The sequence below is a fragment of the Echinops telfairi genome, unplaced genomic scaffold (genome assembly GCF_000313985.2).
Source record: "Echinops telfairi isolate 266 unplaced genomic scaffold, ASM31398v2 ScPeMD7_443;HRSCAF=831, whole genome shotgun sequence".
NCBI classification, from domain to species: Eukaryota; Metazoa; Chordata; class Mammalia; order Afrosoricida; family Tenrecidae; genus Echinops; species Echinops telfairi.
In genome coordinates, this window is record NW_022104341.1 from 48,639,072 (window position 1) to 48,654,991 (window position 15,920).

The 15,920-nt window shown below is 40.6% G+C and overlaps 1 protein-coding gene across 1 annotated transcript in view; it reads left to right on the top strand.

Moving 5' to 3' along the window:
• Nucleotides 1–15,920, top strand: part of ERICH3 (glutamate rich 3) — a gene marked incomplete at its 3' end in the record, with an annotated part of 155,008 nt that overhangs the window by 92,107 nt on the left and 46,981 nt on the right. The window contains exon 9 of the mRNA XM_045291739.1: nt 1,361–1,547. Coding sequence (XP_045147674.1) covers nt 1,361–1,547 — 187 coding nt within the window. The remainder of the gene's footprint in view (nt 1–1,360; nt 1,548–15,920) is intronic.

The following is a 15,920-nucleotide window of genomic DNA, read 5'->3' on the forward strand; positions in this document are numbered from 1 at the left end:
AGCGGTGAAAATTATTAACTCTATTGTTAGAAGTGGAAGGGTTCATGCAGCCTTCTTTGTAGGAAGTGACATTGCAAAACCACTCTGTGTAATAGGATGTCTCGGATTCAGAGACTTGGGCCTTTAGGATACTCTCTCTCCAGGGCATTGTAAACACATGGAATGGTACACAGGTATTAATTGTAGGCAGTGGGTTTTAATTTATTGGTGGGACTTATGGGCTGGAATGAAACAAGGTGTCCCAAATCAGAACAGAATTGAGTAGGATTTGAATATGGTATAATTATACCTCTCTCATACATGCATTTATGGTGTATTCATATCACAATTGAAGAAATGTATTTCCAAGCATTCCTGTACCCACAGAAGTATTTTTTTCATTATCTACTTTATCAACAAGTACTTTATCAAGAAAGTTAGGGATATGGAATCTAAAGTTAGAGATGTTTTGACTCAAACCCTAACATTCTTACTCACTGTATGATCTTGTGTAAATTCATGAACTTCTTTATAAAACCTATTTCCTCATCTGAGCACTCTACTACCAGTTGTGCTGAGTTAATTCTGACTCACAATGACCTCACAGGACAAAGTAGAAGAGAGTGCTACTGCCTCATAGGGATTTTAAAGCTTGTAAATCTTGATGCACGTATATTACACAGCTTTCTCCCACACGTGGCTGCTGGGTTTGAACAGCCAACATTTCTTGAGCCCTAAACCATGGCTCCATCAGGCCCCTTATCTGGACTAGGGATAACAATTGAGTAAGAACACAGGCAAAAGGACCTAGCTATAATCTATGTTCGTGTAATGCCAATGTTATAATTGATGGAGCCCTGGTGGCATAAGTGGAGTGGATTAAGTTTGGGTATGCTAACTGAAAGGTTGGTGGTTCAAACCCACTAATTGCTCAGAGGGAGAAAGATGAGGTAGTATCCTTCTTTAAAGATTTACAGCTTTGAAGACCCAAAAGAGTAGTTTTACTGTCTTGTAGGGTCACTGTGAGTCATAATTGATGGTAATAGGTACATCAAAGAGTTTATTCTCTCAATTATAAAGATCTAGAGTATTTATTAAAAATAAAGTTAATGTACTGTATTTTTAATTTAATTTTTGTGTGTGAAAATATACAGTTATAACTCATTCCCATCCCACAGTTTCTAGACATAATGACCAATGCCATTAGCTTCGTTCTTCACATTGTATCAATTGAAAGGCATTTTTGTGATTGAAAATTTACCTAAAATTAAAAAGTTACATAGAGCAGAACATTATATGTATCTTGCAGAACAATATGATGAAGGAAATGTTAGCTTAAAGGCAGTCTCTTTCACTAATCATTTCTCTTTTTCCATTCCAGAGACCTTTCAGTTTATTTCCAAAAGGCACCATGGTTTCCCCTTCAGTCTGACCTTTTTCCTGAATGGGATACAGGTGAACAGACTAAGCTCCTGCTGTGAGTACAAGCATCGGAAAGGATCCAGGCTCGGAGGCAAACGTGGCTACTTTGGGTTTGTGTGTGTCGAGAGATCGTCGCCCTGCTACAAGTATGGAAATCAATGTCTTTTGATAGAGGGCACGCTTTGTTAAATATTTCTTCATATCCTTTTTACTGATGCATTGCTCTGTACAATTATCCAGAACAGGTATTAGTATAGATGAGCCTAACATGTTTGTTAAAGGCTTTTTATAACACTGAGTGATGTATTTGAAACTATACACTATACATCTATAAACCACATTCTCGGGTGCCTTGTATAACAAAAGCTTAAAACTAGTGGCATCTCAAAAATCCAGTTATTTATATCTGTCTCTCCCTCTTTCTCCACACACCTCGTTACCGAAGGAAGGAAAAGACAGTCCTCATCTTACCAACTGGTTTTGGGCTGAGCCCTGACATATGTGTCAAATCCATCATTTGTGTAGTTGGATATTGTAGGCTATGCATATTAGAGTTGTGTCTATATTATGGGGTGACTCAGTTTTCATTCTGCTCCTAGTTCCAATCTCAGGCATAACAAAAGCACTTGGAAAAGGTCAGTGTTGACTGGTGTTGAATCAGCGTTCATGTTGAACACACAGCCGGGAGTTAGGAAGTCTCCTGGCTTTGCAGACTTTTTTCTCCTATCAATGCTCGTGGAAAATCAACTGTGTGCCAAGATAGTGCCTGGCAGTGAACTAACCTGTGTTCAGCTCTACAAAGTCCAATCTAATGGCGGGGAAGCAAGTAAATATCATAACAATCCACTAATGAACATCTGTCAGGCAGTAATAATACTGTGAATGAAAAAATAGGTCAAAGACTCATGCATGAAAGGAAGGCAACGTTTCAAAAGCGGATGCTACTCTGTAAGCTTGCCAGCATAGGTTTTGCCGATAAAGTATTTATTGAAAAAACTAGTGTGAGCAAGTAAGCAAGCAATTGAATGAGAGGGGGGTGGGAGAAAAGCAGAGATTGAGTTTTCCTTCATATTGTATACAATTGGCATGGGGGTGGCATCTGACCTCCTCCAACTTCAGAAAGGGTCACGATGCACAGCTTCAGGCTGATTTCTGTGAAGCAGAAGTCAGACATGCCTCCACCTTCCAATCTTTTTACCAATCCTGAGACCAAGTCTTCTTCCCGTGGCATTCTCCAACTTCTCTTAGGGTCAAGATGTCATCACAATGGCCACAGAGTCACCGACCAGACTCATGATTATGCATCTTAGTAGAAAAGTAGCAGGTTACAATTTGAGTTCAGAATCAATGTAGCATACTGTGTTTTTCAACCACAACACCCTCTTCTCAGCCATGCTCATGGTCACCTCTTTCTCAGCAACTGGCCCTGCTCAGACAAGATGTATAAAGCTATAAGCCCTGTCAATAAGTATTCAGAGGCCCTCACTCCACCTGGAAGCCTTGATTCAAAAATATCCAGTGCCAGCTCTGTGAATAGGCGAATCTAACTGCCTCCAGTGCTTGGAGGCCTGCCATTCAGCCAGCAAGCCTTTTGCCTCAAAGCATTTGGTTTCTCGTGTTGATTTCTTGATGGCCATGAGTGTGTTTCATTTTGTTGTACCGTGGCCTTCTGAAGAAGAAACGGCTCTGCCCTGGAAGAAGGGCAGCCAGCATGTGCCTTTGAAGCAAGGCGGGTGAGACTTCGTCTCACAGATGTTTGACATGCTCTCAGGAGATACAAGTTCCTAGAGAAGTACGTAGTGCTTGGCAAAGTCGAGCAGCAGTAGCTAAAAGGAAGGCCCTCAACAAGATGTACTGACACAGTGGCTCCAACAATGGGCTAAAAAGTAAGAACAATTGTAAGGATGGTGCCAGGACCAAGCAGTGTTTTCTCCTGCTGAACATGGGATCCCTATGAATCAGAATGGACTCGGTGGCACCTAACAACAACCATAATAACCATAAGCGACACCACTCACCTATCTGCTTGTCCTACTGGGTGGCGTTCATGTTTCTGTGATGTTGGAGGCTGTTCCAATGGTATTTCAAATACCAGCAAAGTTACCCAGGTGGGAAAGGTTTCAGCGGAGCTTCCAGAATATGCAGAAGGAATCAGGTTTCCACTTGTGTTAGACCAGGTTGACTAAGAAGTAATTTTATACCAAATAAAGTTACAGCCCAGTCCAACTCAAGTCCATAAGTCTGATCCTAGTCCATAAGTCCCTCATCAGACTCATTCAGTCACAAGCAATGATGCCAAATGCCGGAATATCACAGGTCAGAGGGTGCAAAATCTTGTGAATCCAATGGCAGCAGATGCATATCCAGTGCTCTGGCAGGTCTCAAAGTGACTCATTGGCATAAAGGTGAAGGCAGAGAAAGAGAGATTCACTGGTTCCTCCTTATGAGTAGGCGGCGCCCACAAGGAGGTACCATCAGACTATGACCTGCTTGACAGGCTAGACTCCACCCCTACACATTTATATGCCAAGTTTACACGAAATTATACAGCTGCCACAGACCATCCCTTGTCAACCTGATATTTTCATACAACTCTTTAAATTTTTAAACAAAGACAATAGTAAAATCATATTTGTGCCTAACAAGATAAAAATAAAATCCATACTACTCAAAATGTGGCAGCCTCATTTTAACATTATATTCTATTAGTGAACAAAACAAAAATATTCTATGCATAACAATTGCAGTTATATGAATTCCTGCCTTAATCAACAAATCCTCCATCCATGAAAGTTTATAAATCAGCCACTTCATGCCTTTGTCCCCCCATTTTGGGTATCCAATTTCTACACTTCCCTTTTATGGAAACAAGCATGTTCTGATGTTCTTTGATGTGAAGAATCTTCATTCTAGTCTGAACATTGGGAGTGGGTATCCAATTTCTACACTTCCCTTTTATGGAAACAAGCATGTTCTGATGTTCTTTGATGTGAAGAATCTTCATTCCAGTTGGAACATTGGGAGTCTTTATCCATAAGCAAAGTCAATCAGGACAGCCCACTCAAAGTCAGCAGCAATACACACCAATTCACAGGCTCAATAATCTTCTCTTCATCGAGTTGGATTCCAGTCAACTGATTGTGGCCAGTCTCACTTAGCCTCACCAGGGTGTCCATCGGCTCTCTTGCCTTTTGACCATAGGTCCTTTCACAAATCTTTAACAACCCTCACCCCCTTGGGCTAGATTATGCCATAGGCTCAGGTTCTGCACAACCCTTTAAACTATAGATCAGCCAACCAGCTCCTGTCTTCTCCTCTAATCCCTGTGAACCAGTTCATGGATGTCAGTGGCTAGACTCAACCCATCTCTCTATTGGTGTTTTCCCCATTTCCACTCAACAAGTGGATCCAGGTGGTCACTAGCAAGCTTTTCAGGTTCCTCACAGGCTTTTCAGGCTCCTCACAACCGTCAGTCATAGAGAGGAGTGTTCCTTTATGGCTCCACATTTTTCAGCTTCAGGTGCAAACCCCTACTTCAAAATTCAAAAAGGCCAAATGACTCCTTTTTTCTTCAGTCTGACAACCCCTATCTAGAAAAGTCTCTTCAAATGCAAATGTCCTAAACACTGAAGGCACTGGCTAGGGATTATGCTTCCAGAGCCTTCTTTGCAAGGGTTTCAACTAATCATTTAATAGATCCAATTTAATGTCTAAAGACAGCGGGCTTATAAAATATCTTCATACTTTGCAATAATCCTTTCTATCACACATTATATCAATAATGATGGTTAGAAGAGATATAATTCTAGTACAGCCAGATCCTAAACACCTTCTTAAAACAGTCCATTTTTTTCTTATCTCAGCTATCCCATTCATATGTAATATAGTCTTAGGCCTTTGGCTGCATCAAGCCAGGCCAGGCTTTTGGTCAGCCATTTTGACTCAGCAGAATGGCCTCAGAGAAGTTCAAGTAATGATTCACCCCCTGAGCTCAAAATTCACATTTATCACATTCATTTCACCATTTTCAGACAGGAATAACCCAAAACAACTTCTAGGCATCAAAACCTTCATTTTCAGAAAACAACCATGTAAACTGCATGGCCATATCTGACCTCTGGCTAATCAAAGAAGAAACATTACCCTAAGGCAGAGGTCAGACAAGCCTCCACTCTCTAACTTCATGATTTGTTTCTCTAGTACCTGACTCCCAAAGTACCATAATGTGTTAGGCTGGATTGACTAGAGAAACAAATTCAGTGACCCTCATCTATGTGTAAGAAATGACTTTTTTATTTAGAAGTTATTATATAATGAGAAAACACCCCATCCCAGTTCAACTCTAGTTCATAAGTCACTTTTCAGACTCACGCAGTCTCAAGCAATGGTGCTGATGCAGGAATATCCCTGGCCAGTGGGTGCAAAGTCTTGTGGATCCAATGGTGGTGGACACATCTCCAGAGCTAGGACAGGTCTCAGAGTGGCTTGCCAACTTGAAGGTGAAGGCAGAGAGAGAGAGAGCAGGGTTTCCATACCCTCCTTATGAGCAGGTGACACCCACAAGGAGGTACCTTCAGGCTGTGACCTGGTTGACAGGCTAGACTCCACCCCTACACTGCTATCTATCAAGTTGGCATGAAATCACATCACTGCTGAGGAATTAGCCACTGACAGCCTTTGGAATAGCAGTGGGACATTGTTTGGAACAGTGCTGGAAGACAAATCCCTCAGGTTCAAAGGCACTCAAAATAGGAGTAGGAATGAGATGCCTCCTCAGAATAGTGTGTGTCTCAGTAATGTCGATGGAGCAAAGCTTTCAGAAGTTTTATTTGCTAATGGATCATAATACAAAATGAAAAGAGACAGCTGAAATTATCCGTTAGTAATCAGAACATGGAATTTTCAATGTTTTAATCTAGGAAAATTAGAAGTTGTCCAAAATGAAATGGAACACATAAAGATTGATATTTTAGGAATGAGTGAGCTGAAAAGAGATGTCATTGTAAATTTAGAATTGATCATCAGATTTTACTGTGCTGAAATGGCAGATTCAAGAAGAATGGATATATTCATCATCAAATAGAATATTTCAGGACCTATAGTAAGTACAATACTGCATGTGATAGAATCATATATTGATATATGCCTACATGAAAGAACAGTTAATACAACTAGTATTCAAATTTATTCACCTACCACTAGAGCCAACAATGAAAAAAATTAATTTTTCCAACTTCTGTCTGAAATTGAACAAGCATGCAATTAATATGCATTGATAAATACTGGTGATTGGAATGTAAAAGTTGGAATAGTAGCTGGAAAATATGGTCTTTGTGATTGAAAACAGCTGGAAATTTGTAAGATTAGTGACTTCCTCATTGCAAATGCCCTTTTCAGTTACACAAATAGCCACTATACACATGGATATCAATAAATGTAATACAAAGGAATCAACCTGACTACCTATGTGGAGAAAGATAATGTAGGAGCTATATATCATCAGTCAAAACAAGGGCAAGAACAGACTGGGAAAGACCAATAATTACTCATATTCAAGTTCAGGTTGAAGATGAAGAAAATTAAAACAAGTTCACGGAAGTCAAATTTTTACTTTGTTTTTCCCACTTCAGTTGAGAGCCCATTTCAAGAAGACTTCTTCATTAAACACTAATGACCAGGCAAATTGTGGAAGTTCAACAGTGTTCAACACGATGAAAGTAAAACGTCACTAAAAAGACAAGAAGAAAGAAGAAGTCTCAAGTAGATTTCAGAAGAGATTCTGAAACTTGCTTCCTCGTGTTGAGTAGCTAAAGAGAAGAAATGAGGACATTTCTTCTGGACAGACAATGTCATAAAGCTGCTTGAGAAGAGAAAGGATAGCATTATAATGAATATGTAGAGACCTGGAGTTAGAGATCATAAATGAAGAACATTGCAGAAAATGATTACTTTGATAACGATGAATACAAGACTAGCCCCAAGAAGGTGGAGGGTAAATACAAGGGCATACCTAAAAAACAAGACAAAACAAAATAAAAATGGAAAAAAATCTCTGCTGGCCAGAGCTTTCTTAGTACACATTTTAAAAATCATTTTATTAGGGGCTCATACAACTCTTATCACAATCCATACATACATCAATTGTGTAAAGCGCATTTGTACATTCATTGCCCTCATCATTCTCAAAACATTTGCTCTCCACCTAAACCCCTGGCATCAGCTCCTCATTTTCCCCCTCCCTCTCCGCTCCCCCCTCCCTCATCAATCCTTGATAATTTATAAATTTTTATTTTGTCATATCTTGCCCTGTCCGACGTCTCCCTTCACTCACTTTTCTGTTGTCCGTCCCCCAGGGAGGAGGTTATATGTAGATCCTTGTAATCAGTTCCCCCTTTCAGTACATATTTTTTACTGCTAGGTGAGCATCAAGCAACTCACTATGAGTTAGTGCACCCAGTCGTGTTGTCTTGGGAAGGTTCTCTCTGGTCACAGTGATTTTTTTCCCTAAAGGCATTTTCACTCAAACCTTATTTTTTATGGTGTCCACTTTAAGAGAACAGCATGCAGCTATGAAATTTTGTTTTCTGATCAGGAAAAATGCTGCAGAAACTGCTGTGAGGTTGAACACAGCTTACAAAGACACCTCTATGGGAAAAACGTATGTTTACAAGTGGTTTTCTCATTAAAAAAGGAGAAATGTCAATTGATAAACCTTGTTCTGGACATCGGTCAACTTCCTGGCAGACGAAAATGTTGATAAAATTTGTGCACTTGTGCTCAAAGACTGAACAATGGACCATTAAAGAGATGGGGAAATTATCTGGACTATCTTGGAGTGATAACGGAAGATTTGGGAATAAGAAGGGATGCTAAGAAATTGGTGCCCTGAGTTCTGGCTGAACAGGGAAAAGCATTTACCAGAAACATGCCATGATTTGAAAGAACAGCTCTGAAGTGACCCAGACATTTTCCCCAAGGTCATTATTGGTGAGGAGACACGGTGCTATTCTTACTACCCTGAAAGCAAATATCAATCAAGCCAGTGGAAGATGCAATCATCTTACCCCCTCCCCCCGCCCCCAACAGCTCATCAAGTGAAATCAAAGATCAAGACCATGCTCATTTGGTTTTCTTGATGTGAGGGGGATAGTGAATTTGGTGTTCATTCCACCAGGCCAGCCTGTTAATCAAACTTCCTGGTTGGAAGTTCTGAAAAGATTGCGTAACAATGTGCCGCAAAAAAGGCCTGCCTCGTGGCAGATAGCAGACTGGTTTTACCACCACGACAACACACCTGCTCACACTGCCATTTATTTCAGTGTGCCAGTTTTCGGCCAAAAACAGCATGTCTCTCTGGCCTGGCACACCTTATTCACCTGTCCTTGCTCCGTGTGATTTCATTTCCTTTCTGTGAATGAAGAGGGACATGAAAATACAGCAATTTGACAATATAGAAGAGGCGAAGAAAAAAATGAGGGATGTGCTGTCAGCATCTAAACAGATGAGTTTGAAAAACGTTTCCAAGCGTAGAATAGAATCTCAGATGTGACAAATATATTAAGTGCAACGAAGAGTACTTTGAATGTGATAAGGTTGTTTTGAAAAAAAATCAAATGCATAGCTTTGAAAAGAAATTCTGGTGTGTGTGTGTGTATGTACCCCTTTGTATGAACCAAACATGACCCATTGTTCCATCGTGCATCTTTCTACTTTAATACAAGGTGTGATGTAAGACACCATCCTTCATTTTTCTTTTGAGTACATCACATCTTCATCAAAGAACCATCTAGGATACAGAGAGAAACCCTAGGGCCATTTGAAAAAGCTGTTCAAGAACTGTTTGAAGTGGCAGTGGCTGCCAAGACCAGATGCGCCTGAGACTGTAGTGCTGACACTAAGGAGTGCGTTCTCCTTAGCTTGCCCAAGGCAATGGAACTGTACAGAGTTACAGGCAGGCTGGCTCCTGGAACACAGGGGCAAAGGCCAAAGGGACCACATGACTAAGAGGCTGAGGAACAAAGAGAGACTGGCTGCTGGCTGTGGAGAGACGCTGCTGTAGACCAATGACTGTATCCTTAGTGTTTGCTGATTCTGACTTATAGTCAGTCACCTAGGAGCTTCCCTGTTAAACCTCCTCCATATTGCATATTGTCCATCACCAGTTTTGTGTGGCTACTTCAGGGATTTATCAAACTCTGTAGAAATAGAATGCAGTTGGAGCAATGGTTGGTGCCATATTAGATAAAGAAGGGTGTAGTCTTTGAGGCATGTCTAACTCTGACTTCCTGTGAACAGGGAAACCAGAGGCCAGATATGTCCACCTCTAGTGCCGTTTAATTCAAAGGAAGAATTCCAGGGTTCACTGAAAGTATTAGCAGAAAACATGTCTCCAGGAATTGATGGACAGAATTACACTGTCTCAAAAACCTGATGATGTACTGAAAGCACTCACTAGTCTCTGCCAAGAAATTTGGAAGAGAGCTACTTAGCCAAGTGACTGAACGAGACCCATGTTTGTGCCCATTCCAAAGGAAGGCGATCTGTCAGAATGTGGTAATTATTAAGCAGTATCATTAATATCTCATTTAAGTAAAATTTTGCTGAAGGGAATTCAACAACTGTCACAACAACAGGGAGTTGTTTGAAGTGCAAGCCAGAACCACAAGAGGCTGTGGCACGAAGGATGCCGCTGCTGCTGCTGCTGCTGCTGCTGTTGATGGCTCTGAGCTGAAAGCATACAAGAAAAATGTTTACTAGGGTTTCATCGATGTGGTAGCATCTTCCACAGTTTGGATTATAATAAACTAGGGATAACTGAGAAGAATGGGAATTCCATAACCCTGCACTGTGCTCACACAGAACCTGTGTTTAGACAGAATGAAGGATACAGTATGGTTAACAATCAGGAAATATATATGTCAGGGGTGTATCTTTTCACCAAACTTAATCAACGTGTATGCTGATAAAATCGGATGAAAGAAGACTCAGGATTTGAGGAAGACGCATTAACAACCTGCGATGTGCAGGCGGTATAAGCTGAGTACTACAAGTGAAGAAAACTCGAAGCACTGACATGGCAAATAATACAGCCATCTGTATGGATTTCAACTCAATGAAAGACCACAGAAATCCTCATGACTGCACCTGTCGACACCATGATGAATGGAGAAAAGATTGAAGTTTTCAAGGATTTAATTTGTCTTGCATTCACAATCAATGATAATGATAGCAGAAGCCAAGAAATCAAATTATTTATTTTACCTGGAAAATCTGCTGCACAAGAACTTTTTAAAATGTTTAAAAGAAAAGCTGTAGTTTTGAAGACTGAAGTGTGGCTGACTCTCTGTCTTGCTCACTTCTGGACGAGAGTGAACCTGAACTCACCAGACATCTTTTCTATGTACACGCAATTCTTCAATGATCCCAGCCAATCTTATCGCTTTAAATAGTACCTATAGGCAAGCCACTCTTAATTGAATGGTTGAATTAAATTGAATGCAAACTATTTTTCATTGTTTCAAATGCATGTGATAGCCAAACAATGAGTAAAGAGGACCACAGGGAAATAAATTTATTGGAATTATGGTGTTGGAAAAGTATAATTAATATGCCGTGGATTTCAAGAAGAACAGACAAGTCTGCCTTGAGGACGGACAGCCAGAATGAATGCTCCTTAGGATGCAGCATGGTGAGGCTGTGTCATGTGTACTTTGGTATCAGGAGGGACTCATCCTGGGAAGGGTATAGAGATAAAGACAAAGAGTAGGACCACCAATGAGGTGAAATAACACAGCAGCTGCAACTGTGGGCTCAAACATAACAATTGTAAGAATGGGACAGGGTCAGTGTGTTCTTCTGTTGTATAAAGGATTGCAAAGATTTAGAGATGGCTCAACAGCACCTAAGGACAACAATATAAAACTTGGTGAAATTAAGGGGTTTGAATTTTAGACACATTAATTTGAGTTAATTATTAGGTAGACTCAAACATAGCAATTATTATGATTATGATACAAATCTGGGCAGCATTTTGTTTTATTGTACATGAATTGTTATGAGTTACAGTGTATGCAATCTGACAAAAACAAGCATTAGATAACCAGGTGGAAAAGGTGACTAAGCAGTTGGATCTATAAATCTGATTTCAGGGTATCTGTATAGTCTATAGATATCAATTCAAGGGTGGTTGTCACACACCCATGTCCAGAACAACCTATTCAAGCAGCAAGAAGATGGAACCAACCTAAATGCCCATCGGTAGAAGAATGAATAAAGAAACTCTGGTTCATACACACAAAGGAATACATTGCTTAAAAACAATGACAAAACTATGAATTACCTCATGACATGGAATGACCTGGAGAACAATATACTGATAAAGTAAGTCAATAACCAATGGTAAATAATATAGGACACCAATGTGATAAGGGAAACATATAACAAGTAAAGATAAACATACTCAAACCAAAGGCAATAGACTTTGGAGGTTGCCAAGTCAGGAAAGGCAAGGGGGTGAAGATCAAGCAATTGGCTAGACTGTTAACTTGGGTGTAATGGAAGAGTCCACAAAAGGGAGAAGAGAAATCAAGGAGCAGGTGAAAGGTAAACTATTGAAATGTTTCAGGTGGTGGTTGGTGGTGACTGGTTAGTAGTTTAAATTAATGAATACAAAGTTGATTATCATACACATTAACTCTAAAGTTGAAAACAGAGAATGGTTTGCTTATAGATGCTATTAAACCTATAAGATTGGTGAGATGACTTAAAAATGAAATGTACACAGAGGTGAGGGAGCAAAGAGAAACTAGCACAGGTCTAAGCAAAGAAGCTGGTATAGGTCTCAGATGGAAATCCCAGAGAGTGAGCTGTGCTAGAAAAGAACACGCTATTTGAAGAGTAAACATATAATTAACTTGGTCAACTCTGTAGCTAGGTTTAGTCAAATGAAGATTAAGATTAACATGAAGTTGATAATATGTGGTCCTTGGTCCTTTTGATGCAAGTTGCAGCAGTGCAGCAGTAGGGATGCAAGTCTGGCTCGAGTAGGCTTTACAGAAACCTAAGGCCAGAAGTTAGAGGTGACAATTTTGAGGAGTTTTACTATAAGGAATGGAAAAGGCCAGGAGAAAGAATATGGGAGTCAGATGAGGTTTTAATTTTTTAAGATTGAAGACATTATAATTATAATTGTATGGGATCCATCCCCTAGAGGAGACAATATATGTTATTATATAATTATTTTATTAATGTATAATTAAATTATAGTATAGAAAAGTTAAAACCAAACTCAATCCCATCATGTGGATTCCATCTTATAGTGACCGAGGGACAGAAGAGAACTACCCTTGTGGTTTTCTGAGACTGTAGGTCTTTCCAGGAGTGAAAAGCCTCATCTTTCTCCCAGAAGTGGATTACCTCTGTTCTGGGTGGGGTTACGTGTACCGAGTTGGTTCCTGCTCATAGTGATTCCCATGTACAACAGAAGAAATCACCATCCGGTCCCTGCTAACGTCATCCTGTTCTGTTTGAGCCCATTGTTTCGGCCACTGTGTCAATCTATCTGGTCAAGAGTCTTCCTCTTTTTCTCGGCTTCTCTCCTTTATGAAGCCTGGTGTCCTTCTCTAGGGACTTGTCTCCTGACAACATGTGAAACGTATGTGAGATAAAGTCTCACCATCCTTATCTGTAGGGAACATTTAGGTTGTCCTTACCGCAAAGAGTTGTTTGTTCTTTTTTCCGTCTGTGACACTTAGAACATTCTTTGCCAGTACCATATTTCAAAAGTATTGATTCTTCTTTGTATAATAGAGAGCATAACATTTCTAAATCTAAGTCTAGGGTTCATGTGATGGTGTTGCCTTAGTAGGAGAAGCAATCTGTTGTAACAGGAGAGAGTTCGAGTACAGACATGGAACAGAGAGAGAGAGAGAGGTTGGAGGATTGGTACAATGTCTCTGCTGATTGTTATTGTTTCTCAGTCAAACAGGAAGCACACTGAATCTGCTGAGGTTAAGGCTGAGAGACACAGGTTGGAGGCTTTAGGAGAGAGGAGAGGTTTGCAATAATTATCCACATAGTGGGAGATGACTGATCTATGGCAATATAGGAGTTTCTGACTAAATTGAGGACCCACCTGATTCTGCTTTCTCATCCCAACCCTAATATGACAACTTCATGTAAATGGGCAAGTCATTTAATTCAAAGAATAGTTGATGAGCTTAGATGTAATCACTCATGCAAAAATACACAGCTATTTTTGTAATTTCTTTATAAATCCAAGCTCTAATATTTTTAGTACTTACCACCTTCTATGGACATTTAGTAATCGTTACCACACTTGGATGTTACAGATTGATGACACCCACTTTCCTATTCAACATTCTCAAGCCTCTGTCAATTTCCCTCCCCTAAAATTTAGTACATCACTGTCATCTCTAGTTTGTTTCTTCAATTTTTTCAAATAATAACAACAACATGGTTGTGATACTAAATAACAAGGAACCCTACTGTGTTATACAGGGTTCTTTAGAGAAACAAAACCAGGACACTTATGATTATATATAGATGATAGATAGATAGAACATGAAGAAATGAACAGCTAATTAGTCTATAGAGCAGGACAGAGGGCTCAGTTCAACTCACTTCAGTGAGACAGTTGATATACTGGCAGACCTTCAACTCACGAAGGCTGTTGGGTGCAAGTCAAGGAAGCAGACAACTGAGTCATCTGTAGAGCAATACAGGCAGTCCGGCCACAGGCAGCAAACAGCAGGACAGGTCACCAACAGTCAGCCAGATGACAGGTCCAACAGTCCCCAGCTCAAGTGATGTATACACCAGCAGTGTGGGGAAGCAGATCTCAAAGGAACCTCAAACTATAGCGACACGGTCCACAGGTTGGGTTTCCCACAGATAGTGTAGCTCACAAATTGAGACGGAAAACTAGCTAAGGCAGCTGTACACTGGTCCAGTCATGAGAGAGCAAGAGACAGAAAGGCGAGCCTTGCTGAGCCATTTAACTCTTTGTCCTTCAATTAAACTGAGACCTTATTAATGTCACTTGTATTTATTGGCTAAGTTGGCACAATAAACCTACCTATCACACCTACCCTTATCTAAAATGCACAGTTCTTATACAATAGTGGCTTTTCTGTCTTTTGAAATGCTTTTCATAAATGTTTGTTCAAATGAAATTGTTGAATACCCAAAGTAGGTAGGCATCCTTTGATGCCTCCTTGTTTCAGTGCAGGCATAACTCCAGTCACAGTGACGCTGAGGGGGTAGTGAGTGAGTGCTAGAGTTTTGCTTGTTTGACCTCAATCCGCTTGATCCCACTTGGGCTATTCCCGATGCACCAGACCCACAGAACTCCTGTTTGAGAATTGTTCCTAAGGTGACTTATACCATTTTAAATATTGTATAACCTTCTGCGTCACATCCATAATAACACCTTTACTTATCTTAGCAAAAACCTGAAAAAGCAAACCAACCAAGCCACCTATTGCCATTGAGGTGATTCTGACTCATAATGACCCTCTAGAGCAGCGGTCCTCAAACTTTATAAACAGGGGGCCAGTTCACTGTCCCTCAGACCCGTTGGAGGGCTGGACTATAGTTTTAAAAAAATCTATGAACAAATTCCTATGCACACTGCTCATATCATATTTTGAAGTAAAAGAACAAACACCCGGTGGGCAGGATAAATGTCCTCAGCGGGCCGCATGTGGCCCATAGGCTGTAGTTCGAGGACCCCTGCTAGAACAAAGGATAACTTTCCCACAGGGTTTCCAAAGCTGTAAACTTTCTGGAAGCTGACTACCGTATCTTCATCCCAGAGAGCACCTTGTGTGGTCAAGCCACCATTCTTTTGGCTAGCTGCCACTGCACCCTTAGGATTTCTTTTAGTTATCGAATGGAGTATATTTCTTCTTCCAATTTGTTCAAGATACAGTTTGTGGCACTTTGGAGGAGAGTATGATCAAATAAAGCAGCAATATGTTCTTTTTATACAAAATGATTCTAATGTACTGTGTAAGGTCCCGAGACAGCAGGAAAACCTCCATGGTGAGCATTTCCAAAGTGCAGAGGTGGCGCAGTTCTCTCGTCCTTCAGTCATGGGACTGGTTTGAAGAGGCAGCATAGTTCTTTACAGTTGCTCGAGTGAAGCCCAGGAAAGAGAAGAATTGTCTAAGTGGGATGCAGACTGTTTTGAGCTCTAGTAATCAGAATCAACACCTCAGATTGCACTTACAGGGTAGTCAGGGATGAGGAGCACACAGATGTTCCACCCGCGTTGTCCCATTCCCATCAGCAGATGGGATGGGGAATAAAAAGTGTGTGCATGCAGGAGGGAGGCATCAACACTTCTGCATATTCCCAACATCTAGCTCGGAAACAACAAAATCCACAGAGAAGAAGCACACGAGCCTGTGCAAACACGAGGTGTTGAAGGGAACAGGCAGCAGACACCAAAGAACAAAAACCATCATTGTGTGACCACCTACCCCACATAAATGCTG